Source organism: Podarcis vaucheri, assembly GCF_965113315.1.
Source record: "Podarcis vaucheri genome assembly, chromosome: 15".
Classification (NCBI taxonomy): domain Eukaryota; kingdom Metazoa; phylum Chordata; class Lepidosauria; order Squamata; family Lacertidae; genus Podarcis; species Podarcis vaucheri.
This window is the reverse complement of record NC_138753.1, coordinates 5,252,830-5,277,073: the sequence shown is the minus strand read 5'-3', so window position 1 is coordinate 5,277,073 and position 24,244 is coordinate 5,252,830. Positions and strand designations below refer to the sequence as shown.

The window sequence follows — 24,244 nt, the reverse complement described above, 5'->3', positions numbered from 1 at the left end:
ATGAAGGTTTAACTGAATTCCACGGCAGCAATTAAATAAGGCAAGGTTACAAAACAGTGGAGGGATCCGTTTACACACACACACACACTTTAAAAAATAAACAAATAATGTGTAACCTGCGAATAGCAATACAGTGGAGCTTCCTCCACCCGGACTTTTGTTGCCAGTTTTAGTAGGCTGACACTTTTAGGGAACTGGGGGGAGAGTGAGGGGAGGATTTCACCAAAGTTAGCTTGGGAAGCAGAAAAAGGAGGGTGGGAGAGAGAAGAGCTAAGCTAAAACTAGGCTGAAATTGAACTGCAATAAAATAGGCGTAAGTAATCATGTCACCTACAACAGATCAGAGAGAAATCGAAAGTTAGTGGAGAATCAGAGGAAGAAAAACAAAAGAGGGTGAAGAATGATTTGGAGAAAAAGCAAGCTGGAGCAGGGGAGTCGTAGGCATAAAGTCTTTGGAGGAAGGGAGGGAGACAGAGAGGGGAATATATATACAGGAGAGCTAGTTGATTCCTGGCAAGGCCTGCTCCAGAAGACTCCTCTAGCAGATGCAATGCTAAAAATGGCTGCTTTGCTTCCATTCCTCTCTCTTCTTCCCTCCCCCCCACTTTCCTTTCCTCTTCCCTCCCCTCTCCTGGCGATCTCGTCTCCCTCCCCCCTCCAACCTTTCCTTGCATGATTATCTCCGGCGATCTGCACACCGCCCCCCCTAAAAAAAAAAGTAGCCACTTACCAAACAGAATAGGTTGGAATGGCAATCCTCAAGGCTGGCCCCGTTCGGCACGAAGCAGGAACTCATCCTCACAGCCACAACCCACACGCCATTATCCCACAGCCTCCGACAAGAAAGAAAAGAGACAGACAGAGCGAGCGAGCGAGAGACACACACACGCCGACCGAGAGGGGAGGGAGAAACACAACCGAGGGAAAACGGCCCTTTTCCCTCCCCCCTTTAAAAAAAAGAATCACACACACATTGCGGGGAGAGGAGATATCAAGGGGAGGGAGAGCGCACAAGTAAGGCAAAGGAATAAATAACCCGGGGAGGTTAAAAGGAAGGAAGAGGCAATTAAAAAAAAAGTGCAAAAGAAAAATCTTCGTGGAGAGGGATCAGTTTTCACAGCCTCCCGGGCAAAAGGCGGCGGCGGGGGAGAAAGATTGGGGGTACTTGATCCAAAGGGATTGCAAAAATAGAAAGATTTACGATCTTCAATCTGCAAACGCGGGTGGGGTGGGGGCAGAAGGAAGATACACAAATAATCCAGTGGCTGTAGGGTGTGTGGGAAATAATCCAGGAATTTCTCTTGCGCCTTGTCCCCCCCGCCTCGTCACACCGGATTTATAGAGTGAAGAAAAGACCGGGGGGGCGGAGATAGAGAAGAGACGGTGCGAAGTCCTTTCCTCGTTTCTTCTCAAGAGTTGGAGATGCAAAAAGGTCGTTTTTGCTTCTATTTCCACTCCAGAAATAATAATAAAAAATCAAGCCATTGGAAGGGGAGGAGGAAGGGAAACTTTCTGGTCTCCAGGAGGTGGTGGTTTGTCCCAAGAAGGTGGTGTTATCCTTGACTGGCCAACCTCCCCTTCCCCAAATACAATTTTTCCCTTCTTCCTGCTGGAGGTGGGGGGAAAGGGGGGGGGAGAGTTTAAGCGGAGTCTTCCAAGTTGCCTCAAGAGCTCCGAGGATCCTCCTCTAAAATCCTCAGCATCGAAGTGGAGGGAAACCCAGACTCGTATTTTCTTCCAGATGGGATTTCCAGTTGCTAAATTTGATTTTTTGGGAAGAGGCCAGGAGTGATGTTGATAATGGAGGGTGGATATGTATATATCTTCTTCCCTATTTTTTTTTCTTCCCCAAAGATATGGGTGAAAAACAAGCACACTTTAGGAGGTGATGAGATGAACTTCAAGATGAACTCATCCACGCGCACACCCCAAAAAACCCTCTCCCAAACACCCTTTTATTTCTTACGCACAGAGAGGTTCCAAGCAGGAACCACTTAGAGCTGAGTGAGCAAAACCCTTTTCCAAACTGCCTGCCTCCAAAAAGAAAAATCTTCATCCAAGCACTCAAGTGCACTGAAGTGTCCTTTTTGCTGCTGATGGGTAAAAAGAGAGGGAAAGGAATGGATGACCTCCTTGTGCCCCCCTCCGAAAAGCCCTTTTAAAAAACAAAATTAATTCCTCAGGTCAATCCTTCGTGCCAGGAATATCTGTGGATGGCGGTTGATTGGTTGGTTTTTAAGGGAGTAAAGTAGCAAACCTTTTCCCCACCTTCAAACAGGTATAAGGAACCTCTTTTTCAGCCACTGAAAGGGGAAAGGGCAGAGAAAAACCAGGGCTATTCCTCCAAAAGTAATTATGATTTTTTTAAAAAACAATTGAATTATCTGTAAAGGGTTGAGGGTATTAAGAACTGAAAAGTCCCCTTTCCAAAAAAAAAAATGAAGGGAGAGTTATTCCTCAGGTTAATCTTCTAGGCCACAAATATTTGCAGAGAGGATAGGTTTTTTTTCTTTATGGTAAGCAGCAACTAAAAAGGCTTTTTCTCCCTTCTTTCCTTTGGGCAAGAAGAAAGAGTGTCCCCTTTTCCTTCTTCAGACACTGGAGAAACGAGATGATGAAATTGACGGAAGAGCTTTTCCTTTTTAAAAAAAAGGTAGTAAAAAGTGTCTATGGGATGAGAAGTGATGTGAAATATTTTTTCCCTCCCTCATAAAGAAACAAGTCTCTTCTTCTTCCACGTCTTCGAAGAAACTGGAGGAGAAGAAACGACTTTCCTCTCAGAATATATATATAGAGAACGAAGTGTCTGGAGGGAGGCGAAACTTTCTTTTTTTAAAAAAAACACACCCAAAACCCTTTTAAATATAAATATATAGCGTCGCCACGTTAGGTGGAGAGAAACCAAAACTCTCTTCCTTCCCTTCCTTTTTCTTCTTCTTCCCCCCTTCCAATTTTTGCCGTGAGGGAATTTCCGCTCCTTTTCTTCTTGGGGCCCCCACCTCCCCTCAGGAGACGGTGACAGGTGAAGGCGGCCGAAGAAGGGCTGGAGGCGGCGGCGGGCTCGGCTGCTGCCTCACGGGGGAAGAAGGGTCGGCGCGCCACGAGCAGTCCCCTCGGCGACGCCGGCCTCTCTCCTTCTCCTCCTCGCCCTGGTCTCCCTTCCCTCAGCGGTGTCTCTGTCGGCGGCTGCCCAGCCGCGGCATCCTGAGGGCTGGAGTCCCCGCGCCGCCGCCTTCCTCCTCCTCTTCCTCCTCCGTCTCCGCTCGCCTCCTCAGCTGCTCTCGGAGCCCATGACGCCTCCGCCGCCGCTCCAGAAACCGAGGCGCGACGCCGCTTCTCCTTCCCCTCGGCGCCTTTGGGTTCTATTCTCCCTCCCTCCCTCTTCCCTCGCTTCTCTAATGGCGGCCGCAGCAGACGAGCAGCGTCGGGAGGGTAGGAACCTGCCCCTCTCGCTCTCCTCCTCCTCCTCCTCTGGCTCCCGCCGCCATTGGCCGCCCACTTTTCCTTTTTCTTTTTTCAACCCCAGTCCGCCGCCGCTGATTGGCCGCCAGCGCGTCACGTGGAGGGGCTCCCCGGCTGCGGCCCAGCAGCCACTGGCTCCTGGGCGAGAAACCCCGGGCGGTGGAAGGAGCCGGAGGAAGAGGAGGAAGGGGATTGGTCGGAAGCGGAGTGAGAGGAAAAGAAGAGACGAGGCGGCGTCCGGCCGCTAGAGGCGCCAGGGAGCAAACGGAGGCGGGGTAGGGAAGACGCGGCGGGGGGAGAAGCGGAGGGGAACCGAAAAGTTTCAGGCGGAGGGTGGCTGTTGAGCAGGCGCCACCTAGTGATGCGGTGGAGACACCGCAAGGGGAGGCTCGATCAAAGCGGCTGGGAATACTGGCGTCTCGGGGATTTGGGTTTTTTTGGCTTTTCAAATCGCACAGCAAAACAAGCAGTTACAGATCTCCCACGCGTAATTGTCGCAGCATATGACTGCAAAGAAGCGGTAAGCATTAAGATAAGATAAGCAAATTAAGTCAGGCAACTGTCCGCTCCCGCCCCTCCCAAACCCAGTGTGGGAAGGTGGAGGTCGTGAAATGTCAAGAGAAAGTCTTTAGGAAAGTTGGAAATGGAAACCATAACGCGTAAAACTGATCGGAGGCCGTTTGCCCCCCTCTGTTGCTGTTATTACTGCACGTCCTCTGCACTGTCCATTATTATTATTATCAACATTATTGTCATAATGATATAATCATCATTATTACAGACAGGAATTGAGCGAGCCTGCTCTTATTAGCAGCAGCAATAGTATTACTACTTTTACATTTTCCCTGCTCGTCCCATCATTATTGTCGTCAGCATGATAAACACTTTCATATATTATTGTCATCCACACCAACATCATATGATAACTAAATTTGCTTACGTGTTAACAGTAAACACTGAACAGTCCAGACTTCACCAAGTATGCATTTTATCTAAATAAGCAAAAGTAATCATTTTTTTCATGGGACGTGGGTGGCGCTGTGGGTTAAACCACAGAGCCTAGGACTTGCCGATCAGAAGGTCGGAGGTTCGAATCCCCACCACAGGGTGAGCTCCCATTGCCCAGTCCCTGCTCCTGCCAACCTAGCAGTTCGAAAGCACGTCAAAGTGCAAGTAGATAAATAGGTACCACTCAGGCGGGAAGGTAAACGGCGTTTCCGTGCACTGCTCTGGTTTGCCAGAAGCGGCTTAGTCATGCTGGCCACATGACCTGGAAGCTGTACGCCGGCGCCAAAGAAAGACAGGACTTTTTTATGTATGCTACTACAGCAGCAAGAATTCTCATCGCAAAGTATTGGAAGACACAGGATCTACCCACTCTGGAAGAATTGCAGATGAAGGTGATAGACTATATGGGGCTGGCTGAAATGACTGGCAGAATCCGAGACCAGGGAAAAGAGACGGCGGAAGAAGATTGGAAGAAATTCAAAATTTATCTTAAGAAATATTGTAAATTTAACGAGTGCTAAAATGTTGAGGTTGTAGAAAAAAGGGGACTACAGCTGTAAAAGATTAAGTAAAAGAAAAGAACAAGGGAACATTAGATAAATTTAAGGGGGAGGATTTGCTGAAACAAATTTGGAAATTGGGATGCAGAAAGGGGAGGTATGGGGAAGTCGGGGAAGTAAGGTTTAAGAAAAAAGGATTTGAAATTATACATGTTTGTTTATGTGTTTGTTTGTTTGTTTGTATTGTGTATTGTTTGTGTTTATATAAATTGTGAAAAACTAATAAAAATTTTTATTTAAAAAAAAAAGCTGTACGCCAGCTCCGTCGGCCAATAAAGTGAGATGAGCGCCGCAACCCCAGAGTCAGTCACGACTGGACCTAATGGTCAGGGGTCCCTTTACCTTTACCTAATCATTTTTTTATAATTCTATCATTTATATCCCACCTTTTGGGGCATAGCCCACCACAGCTGACCCATCTTCTGTGGCTGACAATCTTATTATTTTATTTTTATCCTGTACTTCCAAGCTGGTCCAGGGGCAGCAAAACAGCAGTTGTGAGGGACACAGTTGCACCTAAACAGGAAGAGCCTTCCATGCTGGGGAGCAACAGGACCCAAGATGGTTGATATTGAGGGAGGTTATCTTTTAGGCATTTGAGCCCCTAGCTATTTAGTATTTAGTATTTAGCCCCTAGCTAGTATTTAAAACCTTGAATTGTGACCCATTCCCAACTGCTCAGGTGAGTGCATCAGGTTGATGTTGATGTCCCCCCACTGACATCAATTTATGTTGTGAACCTGAGATGAAGGGTGGTATACAAATTTAGTAATAAATAATAATAATAAGAAATGAGAACCAGCTTTCAATAAAAATAATAATGTTTAATAAGCTCTCATTTGATTGTCATTCTTGCCAACCTACTCTGACTGAAAATCTTCATTGGATTTTACTGTTGCTATTATTATTTGGTGGTGGTGGTGGTATTTTAATATTTCAAACAGGACCCCCAGCAAATGTGTGGAATATTCCCGTTTGAGGTTTCAGCCAGCCAGCTACGCATGCCCTTTGTCAGGTTTCCGTTCCATTCCATTCTATCCCCTCACCTCCAACAGAAGTGTAACATTAAACGTAGCAAGCATGCAGCTAGTTCCTTCTTGTTTCTGAGTTTTAGCAACAATGCTGGTGACACTCCATCACCCAAGTTTGCTATTAGAAGGAATCATTAGTGGTAATATTTTAAAAGAAACAGTGTCCAGTGGAGCTTAGGAAAGGAAACAGTTGCTCTGACTGTTTAGGTTTCTGTATCATTAACTTGTCTAAAATAAATCTCAGCACTGTGGTTGGGGGGGGGGTGTTAAAAGTTGCACCTACCAACCTTTCCTCATCTACTGAACTATGGAAGGCGCAGGAGCCCTAATAAAAAAGGCTGGCTGTTAGGGTTTTTATTTAGATCATGTCTGCTGGATATTTTGCTCATTGCTGTTCCCTGCCACCCCCGCGAGCCCATTAAATAAAGTTAATTATGGATATTTTTAATAATCATTTCACTCTATTCCATAAGGGGCAGCCCTGTTAAATCTGTTGTAGCAAACACAGCAAAGAATCGTGTGGCACGATCAAAAGCATATTTCGGCTGCGATCCTATCCATGCTTGCCTGGGAGTAAGTTTCATAGCTCTCTAAAGGTCTTACATCTGAGCAGACGGGCATACAATTGCTGTATTGCGTCAGTGACTTCTGTGGATCAGGGCCCATTTAGATCCACTTAAATCCCATTTAGACAGCCAGTGGTTAGAAAGTTAGAAAGCAGTGGTTAGAAAGCAATGGTTAGAAAGTTAGACTAGGACTTCTTTTCATAATCTTTACTCAACCCTGTGAGTATGTCATAATGTCAACAAAGAGGGCCTAAGGAGGTTGTAACCAATGCTATTCCTACTCGGAGGAGACCCATTTGCATGAATGGGTATGACAAAGTTAGGCCCACTAATTCCAATGGCTCTTACTTACAGCAAAACTTGGTGTAAGCAAACTTCCACTTGTCCCCCAACTTCCTCCTGATCCTTACCGCTGAATCAGAACAGATGTCAATCGGGTTTTCTCTGCTCCGACTCAGCACTAAACAGTGGGTTTTCCTGGGTAAAACAGAAAACGCTCAGAAGCTAGGGACAAGCTGAAGTGTGGACGAGCCCTTAGTTGAATACAACCCAAAATATTTGCCGTATTTTTCGCTCTATAACACGCACCCGACCATAACACGCACGTAGTTTTTAGAGGAGGAAAATCCGTAGGCATGCCACCCGTAGGCATTCCCTCCATAACACGCACAGACATTTCCCCTTACTTTCTAGGAGGAAAAAAGTGAGTGTTATGGTGCAAAAAATACGGTACTTATTTAGATATTTGGGACCCTGATCTTCAAGGGAAGATTTCCAGAACAGATTACAACAACAACTTTGAAAAAGGTGAGAGCAAGACAGACTGGTGAAATTCCAAGTGGTTTCAAGGTGGCTCCTGTATAACAGCTTCCTGAGGATAGGGATATGGTTAGAACTCAGGGCACAGGGCCATGATGATGATTTGTATACATTTTTCACATGCAACCACACCCACCACACCCTGTGTTTCAGATCACATATGATTTGGGAACTGTAGCTCCCTGGCTGAGCACCTGCTTTGCATGCAGGTCCAGTCCCTGGCATCTCTAGTTATGGCTTGGAAATGCTCCCTGCCTGAAATTCTGGAGAGCTGCTGCTAACCAATGCAGCCAATACTGAGCTAAATTGACCACTAAAGGTCTGGCTTGGTGCAAGGCAGCTTCCTATGTTCCGGAGGCCACTATCTCACTCTGTCTAATGGTAAGGCCGGCCCTGATATATACACACAAGTAAAAAAAAAATAAAAAAAAATCCATGTGTGTCCTAATTAGAAATGAATTTAGAGCATGGTGTTTTTGTTTTATTTTATTTTTAACCTGAGAGATGAATTCCTTAATTGCTTGTCTATGGATGGCAGCTGGGGATGGAGACAGGGTGTTGTGGAAGGGGGAGGGGGGTTGGAACACAAGCTCCTTTCCAAGAAACTTGAAGCAGATGGTTTTCTCCATGGTGACCGAAATGAGGACACACAGTTAGCAGGGGATATTCTGCAGCAGCCAGTCCTCCAGAGCAATGACAGCTTTGAGGACTCTGATGCGCAAGCGCGGACGGCCGCACACGCTCTCACACAAGGCATCCCAAAGTTTCAATTGTGGCACTTTGGTCGTTAAGAGTAATTATCTCCCTGCACTGAGATAAAGACTTGTTTGCAGTGTTATTAAGTCCCACGTCCCAGAGGAGAAATTCAAGACTTTTGCAAAGAGATCGCCGAAAACAGCCGACTTCAGCGAGAATGCCGGTGGGATGATTTTCCTATTACCAAAAAAAAAAAAGTCACAGAGCATAGCACTTGGAAAGATGGTGGAGCTGAAACAAACCCGCAGGCCCAAAAATCTGGATGGGTGAATTTTCATCGCAAGAGTTATTTGATGCCAACGATTTTGGTTGCATTCAGGCTGGCAATGACATTGTGATACTACAGGCAGAAAAGCGATTGTATCCTTTGCCCGCTGATGCAACTAAATAAATCGGAGTATAATCCACAAACAGACACGTGTTTCTTTTATTATTCACATGCACCTATACTTCTGAGCAATTAACATGTTGTGACTACAGTCAGAAAGAGCCCTGGGCATGCCTGCTTGAGGCACAAATCCTTCTTCTATAAAGGGGGGGGTACTTGTCTGATAAACAATGTGACTGATACCCATTGGGATTGGTAGGGCGAAAGGCAGGGAGGCCGACAGCAGATGGAGCCAGAGGTCATAGCAGGCAGATCCATACCCCCCCCCCCACACCATTAGCTGTATGCAGAAAGACAGAGCAATGGGGGGCTGGCTGAGGCAGATTGAGGTTGATGGGGCAATGCCCCACTTACCCTAATGGCCTAGTCACAACTGCCTATAACCATTATAACTATTAAGATAGATATAGATATAGAGGGACGCAGGTGGCGCTGTGGGTTAAACCACAGAGCCTAGGACTTGCCGATCAGAAGATCGGCAGTTCGAATCCCTGTGACGGGGTGAGCGCCCGTTGCTCGGTCCCTGCTCCTGCCAATGTAGCAGTTCAAAAGCACGTCAAAGTGCAAGTAGATAAATAGGTACCACTCCAGCGGGAAGGAAAACGTTGTTTCCGTGTGCTGCTCTGGTTCGCCAGAAGCGGCTTAGTCATGCTGGCTACATGACCTGGAAGCTGTACGCCGGCTCCCTCGGCCAATAAAGCGGGATGAGCGCCGCAACCCCAGAGTCGGTCACGACTGGACCTAATGGTCAAGGGTCCCTTTACTTTTATAGATGGTATAGGTATAGGTATAGGTATAGATATAAAGACAGGAGCACCTGGCATGCTCTGGTCCATGTCATCACGAAGAGTCGGACACGACTAAACGACTAAACAACAACAAATAGAGAGAGATATAGAGATCTAGAGATCTAGATCTAGATCTACACACCCACACAGCCACCCCTATTACGAAGTTTCCACGCCACGCCAAGCAAACCGCTTCTTAATTCTCACAGGCCTTTCAAATCTGATCCTTTTGAATCTGAAATGTTTTGTGCCCGGCATGGGGAACCTGTGGCCCCCTGAACTACAGCTCCCATCAGCCCCAGCCAGCGTTGCCCACGGTCAAAGTTGATGGGAGTTGGAGTCCAGCAACTTCTGAAGGGATGCAGGTTCCCCATCCCTGTTTCTGAGCCATGATTACAGTGGTACCTCGGATTACAGGCGCTTCAGGTTACAGATGCTTCAGGTTATAGACGCTTCAGGTTACAGACTCTGCTAACCCAGAAATAGTACCTCGGGTTAAGAACTTTGCTTCAGGATGAGAACAGAAATCGTGTGGCAGCAGCGGGAGGCCCCATTAGCTAAAGTGGTACCTCAGGTTAAGAACAGTTTCAGGTTAAGAACGGACCTCCAGAACGAATTAAGTTCTTAACCCGAGGTACCACTGTATATGCCTTGGATAGGGTTTGTCCTGTTTTATATTTATGGCTTCAACGCTATTTAGAATTCTGTTGTTGTTGTTGTATTTATTCTATGCTTTACGTCACCAGAGGATGTTAGTCCGATCACTGACAGGTAAGCACCTGCACCAACTGTCAAGGATGGCCCACAGACGATGGGCCAGTTCTTTATCTGGTTCTCAGGCTAAAAAAGGCTCCCCATGCTACTATAAGCTGTGCAAAATTTGCAAAATGTTTCCTGTATTGCAGAAGCGTCTGCAAGGTACAGAAAAGTATTCACATACTGAGTGCTCCGCTTGACACAGATCAATTAACTGAGATTGTAGCAGAGGTAAGGACATCAGAAGAACACGGCTGGGTCAGGCTAAAAGGGATCCATCTAGTCTAGCATCCTATTTACACAGTGGGCCCCCAGATGCCCCAAAGGGGTGCCCCATGGCAGGACATGAGAACAGCAGCACTCTTCCCATTTGTGGCTCCCAGCAGCCGGCATTCAGAGGGACCCTGTGTTTGATAACTTTGGACACGGCACAAAATAATGGCAAGCAAACCCATTAACTCCGAGGCAGATAACTTACTATATTCAGAACTGATGAGCTCGTTATATAGGGGTGGTTCCTATTTGCATAAAGGTATATAACCTTTCAGGACGTGGGTGGCGCTGTGGGTTAAACCACAGAGCTTAGGACTTGCCGATCAGAAGGTTGGTGGTTCGAATCCTTACTCCTGCCAACCTAGCAGTTTGAAAGCACATCAAAGTGCAAGTAGATAAATAGGTACCGCTCTGGCGGGAAGGTAAACGGCGTTTCCGTGCGCTGCTCTGGTTCGCCAGAAGCGGCTTAGTCCTGCTGGCCACATGACCCGGAAGCTGTACGCCGGCTCCCTCGGCCACAACTGGACCTAATGCTCAGGGGTCCCTTTACCTTTACCTTATATAACCTTTCAAGTTTCACATGTTCTCAGAAGGAGGAGGAGGAGGAGAGCCAGGCATATTATTCAAAAGTTTGCATTTTTGTTGCTTACTTTTCTGATCTGCCTGGTGAAGATTTCTGTCCAACTGAAAAATCAACCCACGTTCACTCTCTCACACAGAGAGAGTACTGAAAACTGGAACACACGTCCAAATCACAATGGATTTTTTTGTTGATAACTCCATCATACCCCAACATGCAGTTCATACAGAATAATAGAATAATATAATGGTAGAGTTTTGGAAGGGACCCTGAGGATCATCTAATCCACCCCCCTTTGATGCAGGAATATGCAGCTGTCCCATACGGGGATCGAACCTGCAACCTTGATGTCATCAGCACCACACTCTAACCAACTGAGCTATCCAGTCATCCTCTCAAGAAGGGCAAGCAGTGCTTACACTAGGGCTGGGGACCTGTGGCCCCCAAGATATTGCTGTCCAAATATGTCCTTCCAGGCAACCAGAGAATTACCTACAAGCTCATATACCAGCGTCTTCCTTGCCCCACCATCAGACAACAATGTTGATTTGTTTGACGCAAAAGATTTTTCCTTTTTACAGAAAAGACAACAACACACATTTAATATTTGAGGTGCAGCAGATGGCCTTGTAGGAAGGGAATGCAGACTGGCAGACAATACATTTGTGATTCTGCAAGCCTGGAATGTCTCCGGTGAGTCAAATGTTCTAGTAGCAGGAGGAAAGGTTGGGGGGGGGGAATTAAACAATTGGCAGCGCTGATCTGTTATATGAAGACAAATGTTTTCCTCACCCCCTCCCCACCTCTGATGCTGGTTCTGAAGGATGATGGCAGGCAGGTTTCAGAGAACAGCCTTTCCCAAATTGTTTTCCCTCCAGATGTTGTTGGCATGGCTGCTGGTCAGGGCATTTAGAATTCATTCATTTGTTCAACTTTTAATATGCCTTTCCTTAGTTAACATCCTGGGTCAGTTTACAAATATACAGTGAAAACAATACTTTCTATGTATATTTCCTTTAAAAAAAAACCTTAATAATTACTTTAAAATATTATTCCATGCCACCACATCACTACATTAGAAAGCAACATCAGTACGTCTGGCTCAAAGCACAGTAGTCTCTCCCAAAGACTGTCATGGAATGACAGCCACTGTGGTGTAGTGGTTAGAGTCTTGGACTAGGTTCAAATCCCCACTCGGCCATAAAACTCACAGTGTGACCTTGGGCCAGTCTCAATCTCTCAGCCAAGCCTACCACACAGGGTGGTTGTGAGGAAAAAATGAGAAGAGAACTATGTAATAATAATAATATTTTTTTATTTATACCCCGCCCTTCCTGGTTCAGAAAACTGGGCTCAGGGTGGCTAACAACAAAATTAAAACACTTAATTGATGCAACAAAAAACACAGTATAAAACATGAATAACAATAAATTCAGAATTCAAAAATCAATTTAGGGGGGAAATCCATCCAATAAACATTAGATGTATACCACATTTGCTTCTTGGATAAAAGGTAGGATAGAAATGAAATGAAATAAATAAGAGATGTATTCTCTTTTCGGGGGGACGATGATGAAGCAATGAGGGTGATGAAATTAGCTAATATGGAAGAGATGGTCCTTCAGATATCCCAGAAAACCCTGCCACACATACAAGGTCCCATAACAGTGCTTTAGGGGGTCTTAGAAAAAGAAACTGACGGAAAAATGAGAGGAACCAAAAGGGATAGATTTCCCCATCCCCAATTCGTACAGCAACCTATTTATGTAATATATTTATACCCCATCTTATTAAAAGATTGAGGGAAGTTTACACATCAACACCACCAATAAAAGCAGTGAACCACAGGCAAGCAAAATAAAACCAAAGGGGGAGGGGAGAAATCCAAAGGGGTGAAAAGAAAAGAAAAACATAGTTGCCAGAGGAAGTTAAAATAACAATCCACTGAAAACACTAAAACTCTAAAAACAACCACAATTTTAAGAAAAACTCCATTTGAGCCTGTTTCTTTACCTGAGGACTAAGGGTCACTGGCAGGTGTGTCCGTGCTCAGAAGGCCGTTCCAGAGTCGGGGCCAGACTTCATGAAGAAGACCCAATCTCCACCTCACCTCCATATAATCCCAGGGAAATCCTTGTCATCAATGGCCCTGCGGAGGAGGACTGAAGGAGGGCCTGGCAGGCAGGTGAAGGTGAACACCTGAGGGCCGGGTCCAACTGCCATTCCCACCCCTGGCCATTCTACCACCAACTGCCCTGAGGGAAAGATTCCAGGAGACATCCCTGCTGCTCTAGCTGCCTGTAAGGATGGGGGAATTTGACAGTTTTGGTTTGTCTCCAGCTTCTCTCTTATTTTTCAGTCTTCAGTTCAGTTCCCCACATTTCTACATCACTTCAAAGGGGAAAGGTTCAGAAAAGGGCAACCCAAATGATTGAGCGGATGGAAGAAAAGGTTGCAGCGTTTGGGACTTTTAGTTTAGAGGAAAGGCGGGTTTGAGGCGACATGATAGAAGTGCACGAAATGTATGGCATGGAGAAAGTGGATAGAGAAAAGCTTATGGATATTTCCTTGGTGGCAAGGGGGAAAAAAGCTACTGTATTTTTCGCCCTATAGGATGCACTTTTTCCCCTCCAAAAATGAAGGGGAAATGTGTGTGCATCCTATGGGGCGAATGCAGGCTTTCACTGAAGCCTGGAGAGTGAGAGGCGTCGGTGCGCACTGACCCCTCTCGCTCTCCAGGCTTCAGGAAGCTCTCCACAAGCCTTGGGAGCCCGCGGGAGTTCCCGTCGGGCTCCCTAGGCTTGCGGATAGCAGCCTGCCTCTCGAAGCCTGGGGCGCGCTGCACAGCGTGCCCTGGGCTTCAGTTCCCCAACCTGGTTTGGAGGCTGGCGGTGGGGAGAAGCGCACTTCTCCCTGCCACCAGCCCCACAAGCTGGGGGACAGCGGAACGCCGCCATCGCACTGTCCCCCAACCTGGTTTGGAGGCTGGCGGCGGGGAGAAACCTGGGGGACAGCACAAGCTTGGGGGACAGCGGGGAGGTGTGTCCTATGGGCCGGTGCGCCCTATGAGGCAAAAAATACGGTATATAAAAAGGAGGATTCCTGAATGCCAAGATCCAGGTTTGGGGCTATTTGGAGAGATAACCCCAGCAGAGATTTAAAATCACAAAATACACAGCAAAGTCAAGCACAGACCTTTAAAATATGTCCTTGTGAGTTTCGAAACTTCCCTCTTCCCTTAGCACAGAAAAGAGCACACATTTGGTAAGTTAAAAATGGTTTACTTACAAACCCTCCAAAGGTCAGGTTCATGTGCTTTCCATACATCACTCAGAAAACACAAGCAGTAGCACTTGGCTTCGTTACCTTGGTGAAAATGGTAGTACATAAATAAGGGATGCCTAACGGAGGGTCTCCCCAGATGATTTCAGGGCACAAAGAGGAGGTCTCTCACTCTTTCAGTGCACAAAGTGCTAAACACAAATACATGTTATCAGACACCTTTCACAACAGCCTTGTAAATTAGGTCAGCCTCCGGACTCAGATAAAGCATTGCCTCCCCTGCTGTTCCATGCTCAGGCCCTGCTCATGGCAGATAGGATTAGACCAGGAGTTGCCAACGTGGCGCCCTTTCCTGGTGCTCACAAAACCTTTGATCTCTGCTACCACCCTGCCACTGGTAGGAATATGAAGGGCATGTGTGGGAGAAGTAGACTGTGGGAAGCACAAAGGCAGGGAAGCAAAGTGAGGAATGGACTCACTGCCTTGCCTGCCCTGGGGTGGGGAGAGTGGATACTTTTTTCTCCTTTGAAACGTAAGTAAAGGTAAAGGGACCCCTGACCATTAGGTCCAGTCGTGGCCGACTCTGGGGTTGCGGCGCTCATCTCGCTTTCTTGGCCGAGGGAGCCGGCGTACAGCTTCCGGGTCATGTGGCCAGCCTGACTGAGCGAACAAGAGCAGCACACGGAAACACCGTTTACCTTCCCGCCGGAGTGGTACCTATGTATCTACTTGCACTTTGACGTGCTTGCAGAGCTAAAAGAGGAAGCTGGAAGTGTGACTCTCCCTCCTGGGTTTTTCAGTTCTTTCAGACCTCAGATTAATTCAACTAGTTCCTACTTTTACTCAACCATGTTTAAAAAGTGAATATGTGCGCTCCCTCTTGTGCGGGGGGCGCGGGGGGGGTGTCTAATATGGGGGGAGAGATAGAAGTGACCAGAAGGGGTAAGAGTCACAAACCCCCAAAAGGATGGAAATGCCTGGATTAGACATATTCAGATAAACAGCTGCAGCAGACTGGATTTCCCCCCCTCACACAGTCTTTATCACTCCTTCCTCTGATCACTTCAGGAGGTGCAGAAGCAAAACTGTGACACAAGCCTTCTTGTCTGAATAACCTACTTCTCTCCCCCCCCCCCCCCGCTTTAAGATTTCCCAATGGATAGAACGTGGTTACAAGATTGACTTCAATTGATTAAATGAGATAGCTTCTCCCACCACCCCTGCTGAAACCAGAGACCTCCCATTTATCATCAGAAATGTAACAAAGGAACATGTTGAACCATTAGTAAATGAAGCACGCTGATTTTAAGCATGGGGAGTTAAGGAGGCAGAAAGAATTGCTTTTGCCGCTGGAGACCATTACTGCTGCATTAAAGCCACAATCCCATACACACTTATATATGGGAGTCAGTTCCAGTGGACTTGTTGGGACTTATTTATGGGCAGACATGCAAAGGATTCTATTGCATCTTGCAATCTTTTACAAATTGCACAGATTGCGAGTCTGAGATTTGTGTGTGTGTGTGTGTGTGTGTGTGTGTGTACACAGAGAGCCACACATTACATGTAAAGCATGTTCAATGCGCATTTAAAGCACATAACTCTTCCCCACCAAATAATCTTGGGGACTGTAGTTTAAGGGTGCTGGAAATGTGAGGGCGAACTACTGCTATGGAAATTTTCTCTTCTTCCTCACATTCCTGGATTCACAGTTCCGCCACACAGAATTAAGCTTCCCATACTCCTCTTTCCTTCACGGACACTGTTGAAGATGATCAGTCACAGTGGACCATATCCTGCATTCATGAGTGCTGTTTCCTGCAATGCAATGGACACCGTGTTCATTTCGTCCAGAGATGCAGAACCAGCAACCCTCCAGAAGTTGCTGGGCTTAAAACTCCCATCGGCCCCAGTCAGAGTGGCCAATGGTCAGAGATGTCGGGGGCTGGAGCCCAGCAAACATCTAGAAGGGATCACATATTGGCTACCACCAGAAGAAATGATAGAAGCATCAGGACTAGGCAGCCCTAGCCCAGGGAATCAGAACCAGATGCATTGAAAGGAAACCTAAGGCAAGGCCAGGGAAGCTTACTCAGCCCCAGGGGGCCACACGCCATCATGGAAAACCTTATGGGGGGTAAATTCCAAAGGTGGGTGGGGCAAGAGGCAAATGTGGGTCCATGTGTGACCTTTAGGCAGCCGGTTACATTCCAGCTGATATAAGAAAAATCCTGCTCCTTTTCCCTTATGGGATACCCAAGAGCCCATATAGAGTCCTTTTGTAGGTTCTCTATCGGTAGGAGAAAATAACAGAGACCAACCAGAGAATATTGAGAAGCAAAGCAGTTAGTAAGCCTGATCTTTATTAACTGTTGCAACAGGGTGCTCCCCCACATGCAGGAGAGAGGAGGACCCCAAGCCATGCATGCAAGCCCTTATATAGACATTTTTAATTGCCCACCCTGGAGTCCAAGACCACCCCACAGATACATCATACCTACTTCACAGAAAAGGTGGTCTACAACAGAAATCTGAGTGTGTTGTTTATCTCCTGTCTGGCAAGTTACCTGATTGCACTATTTGGGTTTTGGCTACTCTTTTGTTATTATAACTACTTAATTCCTGAATCTAGGTCACTGGTCACAGGCTCACACCAAGTTCATATTTTGTATGTGCCCTTAAGAACAGGATTTGTGAGGAAAGAGACAATGGGGAGGTTTCCCACTTTAACCTTGCAGAGAAATATTTGAGGTAAATTTGTTCAGGACCTAATCTGTGGGGTTTCAGACATGTGTGTGTGTGTGTGTGTGTGTGTGTGTGTGTATATATATATATATATATATATATATATATACACAGACACAGACACACACACACACACACACACACACACACACACAGAGTTATGAACATTATATATGACTTTAAAATTCTTATAACACCGCCATATAAAAGCCAAAGTGTTACACATCCACACAGTCATCCCTGGGAGCTACTAAATAACTGCAACCCCCAAAGAAGGGGGAAAAGGCTCCTCAAAATGTGGGTAACATTTGGGAGAGGAACTGTGATGCAGCAGCCCCAAATGACTGCAGAATATAGGCTCACTTTGGCTGAAGGCAAGGCATTGTGGGGAGGGGGGGAGTTAACCCTTTCCATCCCCATGCAGTCCCGAATAAAATCCTAACTCTGGAGCTATGTTAAGAGAAAAATCCTCCACTGGCACGAATGGGGGGTTTCCTCCCTCAAATGCAAACTGCAGCTTCCTGAGTGGGCCAACTTTCCCACAAGACTGCAACAGAGGAAAGTGTTAAGCTCTGTCACCTTTTCAGCTGTGATCCAGATAATGATCAGCCCTATTTGCATGACACACACCACACCACATATCACTTCCACATTTACAGCACATGGCTTCCTCCAAAGGATCATGGGAACTGTAGTTTACCCCTCCCAGCACCCCAATGAAGAACAGTTCCCAGGAATCTTTGGGAGAAACCACGTCCATGAAATGTCCTTTGAATGTTTGTTGTGGACGAGTCCAAATATTTATTTTGTCGTTTGAACCCCTAAGACCTCCAGAACTGCTGAAACACCTCCATATGCTATATATAAAATAAGTGTTGAATGCTTTGCACTGCATTATATGCTCTTTCCATTTTCCATTTCTGCACTTACCACAACATTGTAAAAAACGGCCCCCATTGTTTGCTTGTAAAAATGCTCTTGCTGCAGATATTCAAGGCTGGTGCAACCCAGTTTTTTTGTTTTTTTATCCAGGGTTTTCAGAACAAGCTGTGACATTTCCTTGCCCCTCTTGCTGGCTCGAGCTGCCAAAAATTTCCTTGTTTTGTCGACAGATAGGAGGTCATTGAGAACCTACATTAAAGCAATTTTTCAAAGACAAAACTTCATGAGAGGGTTGTGAGAAACTAAATTCAAAAGGCCCTGAAGCCCAAATAACCAACCCCCAGGGGAGGATGCTTTCCAAATATCTGTATGATTAACTGATCTTCAGAGCTCTGGGCTTACATCTTCTTTCAATCAGCCTCCACTGAGGACAGGCAGTCTTGCCATGTGAATGCACCTGGTGCCTTTGGACCATTTGGTCACTCGCAAGTGATGGAAAAGAATTACCGTATTTTTCGCTCTATAGGACACACCCAAGTATAGGACACACCTTGTTTTAGAGGGGGAGACCAAGAAAAAAGTTCCCACTGCGCTCTGGAGGCTTCAGGCGGCTATCCCTGAAGCCTGGAGAATGAGAGGGGTCAGTGCGCACCGACCCCTCTTGCTCTCCAGGCTTCAGCGAAAGCAACGTGAAGCCTCCGGAGCACGGAGGGAGTGCTCCCTCTGCGCTTCGGAGGCTTCGCGTTGCTATCGCTGAAGCCAAGGAGCCTGCATTCGCTCCATAAGACGCACACACGTTTCTCCTCAATTTTGGGAGGGGAAAAAGTGTGTCTTATAGAGCGAAAAATACCGTACCTTGTCTCAAAGGGAGCTACCTGTCATGTCCCTGCCTGAGTCACTGCTCTGACCTTGCCTCCTTCAAATCAACTCCGCCAAGGTTGCATAATCCTGCCGAGTCTCTACACCAGGTGTGTGTGTGAATCATTCACGACTCGGTAGGTTTACCTGACCTCAGAGGAGGCTGACTGCTGAATTTCTTCATGAGTCACTACCTTCAGCTTGCCTCCTTCCATTCAGCCTCTGCTGAGGGCAGCTGCTCATGCCATATGTCTACACAGACTGCGACTGGATCAATCGGATCTAGAGACTAGATCTAGAGAGGCAGCAGAAATTACCGCACCTCAGAAGAAGCACGACTGGACCACTGATTTCTGCAGAAACAGGGAGGTGGGCAGGAAGCCCTTAATCTTCCACAATAGGCAATGCTGAGCTCAATGGACCAAGCATCTCAGTATATGGCAGCTTCCTAAGATTCTTATGTTTATTTTTGTTATTCCAATAGGGAACAAAAACATCCCACTCCTTAAGCAATTCTTTAATAGCATTTGTTTTTCCTGCTGCATGCAACAGCAGTTAATTTGTCCAGGGTCTCAGTGCCCCATATATTATAAAGGAGGAGTTTTCATAGACCTCCAGTTTAACTGGCAAACACTTAACTGTTGCCGCACACCGTTTTGTTATAGTAATTCATAGGCTTTAATTTGAAGCTGGGGTGCCTGAGCGGGTGGGTGGGGAGAGGCAAAACAACGACCCCAACAACTCCCCCTCTATCCTCTGTGGACTGGCAATAAGTTAAGTACCAAAGTGTGAGGGTTTGCTGGCTGCTGGTGCAGTCAAACAACCCTTGCCGGATGCCAGAAGCCGCTCGATTTAAGCATCCTTTTTAAGACACCCAAAAGCACCATCTACAAAAAGAAATCGAACTCTTACATACTAAGTAGCCTAGATTTTCTCTAATCCAAAAGCCACTTTCCTGCACCCTTGAGCCCAATAAGGGTTTGTCTTTTTTTAAAATCCACCACTCCACTCCATTCCCAGCCGTGTCCTGAACTTGTGTAATTAAGCTTGGCTTGTAAGAACCTCTACACATCTCTTCTCTGCAAACCAGAAAAGGGTAGTGGTCAGAGCGACCTTCCTCAAGATGGTGCCCTCCAGATTTTTTGGTGTCCCTGACCATTGGGCCTAATGGCTGGGGCTGTTGGGGCCAGATCTGAAGAGTGTTGCATTAAAAAATATCCAACAGGATCCTCTTAAGCACTAAGGGGACTGCTTAAACCAATGGATTTTGTAGCCATTTAGAGTACGTTTGTGATACATGAATAAACATTGTATCAAGCCACTCATTTTCCCCATCTGCACTACAAATTGAAAGTAGTATTATACCACTTTAAACAGTCATGGCTTCTTCCCCCAAAGAATCTTGGGAGTTGTAGTTTGTTAAGGGTGCTAAGAGTTGTTAGGAGGTCCCTATTCCCCCTTACAGAGCTACAATTCTCAGACTAGTGTAAGAATCACTCCCTCTTCTTCCCAGGGAACTTTGGGAATTGTAGCTTTTTTGTGGGGAATGAGGGGTGCCTCCTAACTCAGCACCCTTAACAAACCACAGTTCACACAATGGGGGGAAGCCATGTCTCTTAAGGTGGTATAACAGAGCTTTTAATGTATGGTACGGATGCAGCCCCAGGGAAGCATGACTTTATTTGGCAATGCCTATCGCTGTGGGTTAAACCACAGAGCCTAGGACTTGCCAATCAGAAGGTCAGCGGTTCGAATCCCTCTAATGGGGTGAGCTCCCGTTGCTCGGTCCCTGCTCCTGCCAACCTAGCAGTTCGAAAGTGCAAGTAGATAAATAGGTATCGCTCCGGCAGGAAGGTAAACAGCATTTCCGTGCGCTGCTCTGGTTCACCAGAAGTGGCTTAGTCATGCTGGCCACATGACCCGGGAGCTGTACACGGAAGCTCCCTCGGCAGGTAAAACGAGATGAGCGCTGCAACCCCAGAGTTGGCCACGACTGGACCTAATGGTCAGGGATCCCTTTACCTTTACCTTTATCAGACAGATGACTTTGTTTGACTGATTGGTCCAAATCTTCCCCCTTCACACAACCCTGCTTAACAAGGCAATGCGCCTCCTTTTCATTCAGTTCCCATCATCCCTGACTGTTGGGCATGCTGGCTGGGAATGATAAGAGTTGTAATGCAAAAACCTCTTGGGCTGATGGAAGATGGAGTCCAAATCTCTGGAGCGCACCAGATTGGGACAGGCTGGGTTAGGGTGTTGGACTAGGACTCCGGAGATGAAAACTGTGGTCTCCATTCAACCACAAAGCTCACTGGGTGAACTTGGGACAAACTGTTACCTCTCAGCTTAACCTACCTCACAGAGCTCTTGTGGGGATAAAGGGTTGTTAGTCACCCCGAGAGCAACTGTTTTAAATATTATGCTTAACAACATTAAAGAACTGGGATCTTAGGGGGTAAAGATGAATCATAAACAAACAAACAACAAGAAGAAGTCTTGCTGAAGGTTGGGATTGAAAATTGCTCTAAAACAATGGAAAGTAAATAAATACCTACACATAAGGGACAGATGGAGGATCTGTGAGAAGCTACACAGTGAAAGAAATGTCTGTTATGGATTTATAATTACATGAGGGTTCAACTTACTGGCAACTCCTGCCGCTCATTGTCAAAGTAATGGCCATCCCACACCTCGGTAACAAGACTGCCGTACGTGGCTAGAAGCCGGAGCCTCTTTTTCTGTAAACCTTCAGACATGACATCCTTCACAGGTCGGGTGGTTATGCCCTGTAGAAATTCCTTGCAAACACATCGTATCAAAAACATTATGTCTTCCAGAAGGACAACCCAAACACTCATTAAGAAAGGGGGGGGGGTATTTTGAGATAATCTGCATTGTTATGACTCACAGGCCTTGATGACCAGGTTGCACATCAACACCACATTCCCCTTCACCATTCCTGTCCTTTCTTCCCTAGTTTCTATTCTATTCTTTAAAACACACACACACACACACACACACAGAGAGAGAGAGAGAGAGAGAGAGAGAGAGAGATCGAGATCCAGCCCAGTTATTAGGCAAAGTGAGGCTGCTGCCTCAGGCAGCAGAAGCCCCTGTGGTGGCGTCTCTGTGGGCCCCCTGCCTGCCCTGCTGCTTCCATCAGTGGCGGAGAAGTGCTGCCACCATTGGCACTGATTTCAGGCCAGATCGCCTCCATTTTGGGTGATATCAAGCAGGCGTCTTCTCCACTGTACTCTTTTCAGCACCTGCTAAAGACGTTCTCGTTTAGACAAACCTGCCCAGAAACTTCAAAAGTTGAGGTAATTTTAATCAATGTTAGTAATTGTATGTTTTGAGGTATGGCTGCAAGTTTTTCTTGATTTTACTGTTTTATCTTTTGTAAACTGCCTTGAAGCATCTTTTTTACAATCAAGTGGTGTATAGATTTTTTGAATAAATGAATAAATACGACAACAACAGCAACATAACAGTGGTACCTCAGGTTAAGTACTTAATTCGTTCCGGAGGTCCGTTCTTAACCTGAAACTGTTCTTAACTTGAAGCACCACTTTAGCTAACGGGGCCTCCTGCTGCTGCCACGCCACCGGAGCACGATTTCTGTTCTCATCCTGAAGCAAAGTTCTTAACCTGAAGCACTTTTTCTGGGTTAGCGGAGTCTGTAACCTGAAGTGTATGTAATCTGAAGCGTATGTAACCCGAGGTGCCACTGTAATGTCAAAAAAGCTGCTTTGCTGATACTGTGTGCTTTTGTTTTGTTTTTAAACCCCACACAAGGGGCAGATCCAGACATTTCAAGCACATTCTTGCCCCAAACCTGGATCTTGGCATCCAGGGAATTCTCCTTTTATATCCCTATTTCTTCTTGCCAACCAACATATTCAATACACATTTAAAGCAGATGACTCCCCACTGCCAAAGAATTCTGTGAACTGTCATCTCCCCCCTCCCAGAGCTATAACTCCCAGCACCCTTAACTAACTACACTTCCCAGGATGGCTTGGGAAGAAGCTCTGTGCTTTACATGTACGTTGAATGTGCTTGAATGGCATGAATCTGCTGTACAGTTAAGGAGTGCAGCCTAAGTGAGTAATTGATATTCACTTCTATTGGGGGAAAGCAAAGCACTATTAAAGGGTGACCACGGACAAATACCACCTATTACTGATAACAGGTAGCATGGCATTGTGCCCATTTCACAGACACAGAGACTCGGTCCACACAGGGATCCCTGAAGTGCGCAGGCTCTCTCACCTCCCTACACAGCCCCTGTCATAACAACAGTCATTTTGGTTGTGTAAAAGAACCACCTCTCCCTGCTCTCTTTGTCCGTGAAAAAAATAATAATAAAAGAAGGCTAACATGAACCCAGGGAGGTTTAAAAGCAGACAACTGAAAAACTGTAATATTGCAGCTACAATATCCTGTTTGTGCCATCAACAGCCAGGAGGTCGTGCACACACACACACAAAAAAAAGGAAGAGAAAAAAACAAAGCAAGCCAATCGCGGATAGGAGCATTCCACAATTTGACATATGGATCCTGCAAATGCCAACTGCAGGATTACATCACGGAGAAAAGGACAAAAGAGAATAAAATTAGTTCTGTCAGCTCTACGAGGAACCAGTGCCAAAAGAGGCAGAGAGGACCTCTCTCTCTCTCTCTCTCTCTCTCTCTCTCTCTCTCTCCCCCCCCCCCCCAATAAATGGTGTGGGGAGATTTTAACAAAAAGGGTTTGGACAGGGATATTGCTCTGCCTCCAAGCCAAAGAAACAGAAGCACCAAATTAATTCTGCAAATCACATTAAAAACTGACCTAGTAACTAACGGCTCCAAGTTTTAATTAGTTCAATAGCTAGATCAACTAGTTAAAGATTCTGGCTCCACTGGTACTTCAGGCCAAATGCAGCCCTTCAATCCTCTCTATCTGGCTCTCAAGACTCCCCACCCCCATCACACACCCTCTCTGCCCAGGCCACGCCCTCCTTCACACCCTCAGGTGTTTTTGCCTGGCTAGAATGTGCCCTTGAATTCTGGCAATGCCTCTATGCTTGCCTGGATGAAGGACGGAATCATAGAATCATGGACTTATAGAGTGGGAAGGAACCACGAAGGCCATCTAGTCCAACCACCTGCCGTGCAGGAATCTTTTGGCCTACATGGAATTCGAACCCACAACCCTCAGACGAAGAGCCTCATGCTTTACCTACTGAGCTATCCCAGAGATGTGACCTTCAAGAGAGGAGTGTGTGACTGGCCTGATGTGCAAAGTTTACATTTGTTGTTCTGCCCACGACTGGCATGTGGCCCCTGAAAGGTTGCCCACAAAAGAATGTGGCCCTCAGGCTGAAAAAGATCCCCCATGCCTCTAGGCTTTTGGCCCTGGAGGTCAATCAACAAAAGCTTTGGTTGATTAACCACCAGAGCCTAAAGTCTCACTTGTCTAGCTCAGTAATTATTCTTCACATC

The 24,244-nt window shown here is 46.4% G+C and overlaps 2 protein-coding genes and 1 long non-coding RNA gene across 8 annotated transcripts in view; 1 reads left to right on the top strand and 2 right to left on the bottom strand.

The window, feature by feature from the left end:
* The window catches only part of MED13 (mediator complex subunit 13), a 102,012-nt gene extending 99,021 nt beyond the window's left edge, over positions 1–2,991 (bottom strand). The window contains exon 1 of the mRNA XM_082201646.1: positions 731–2,991. Within this exon, the coding sequence (XP_082057772.1) occupies positions 731–796 (66 nt within the window). The 5' untranslated portion in view covers positions 797–2,991. The remainder of the gene's footprint in view (positions 1–730) is intronic.
* Positions 2,992–12,288: 9,297 nt separating this feature from the next.
* Positions 12,289–15,682, top strand: LOC309520341. The gene is made up of 2 exons (XR_014214217.1): positions 12,289–13,287; positions 15,417–15,682. It is a non-coding gene; the product is annotated as an uncharacterized lncRNA (long non-coding RNA).
* LOC309520196 (uncharacterized protein) overlaps positions 15,556–24,244 on the bottom strand; it is a 64,799-nt gene continuing 56,110 nt past the window's right edge. For all 6 annotated transcript variants that reach the window (XM_082201684.1, XM_082201683.1, XM_082201682.1 and 3 more), the window contains 3 exons: positions 21,403–21,555; positions 17,945–18,145; positions 15,556–16,087 (listed from right to left, as the gene is read on the bottom strand). In XM_082201684.1, coding sequence (XP_082057810.1) covers positions 16,049–16,087; positions 17,945–18,145; positions 21,403–21,555 — 393 coding nt within the window. In that variant the 3' untranslated portion in view covers positions 15,556–16,048. The remainder of the gene's footprint in view (positions 16,088–17,944; positions 18,146–21,402; positions 21,556–24,244) is intronic.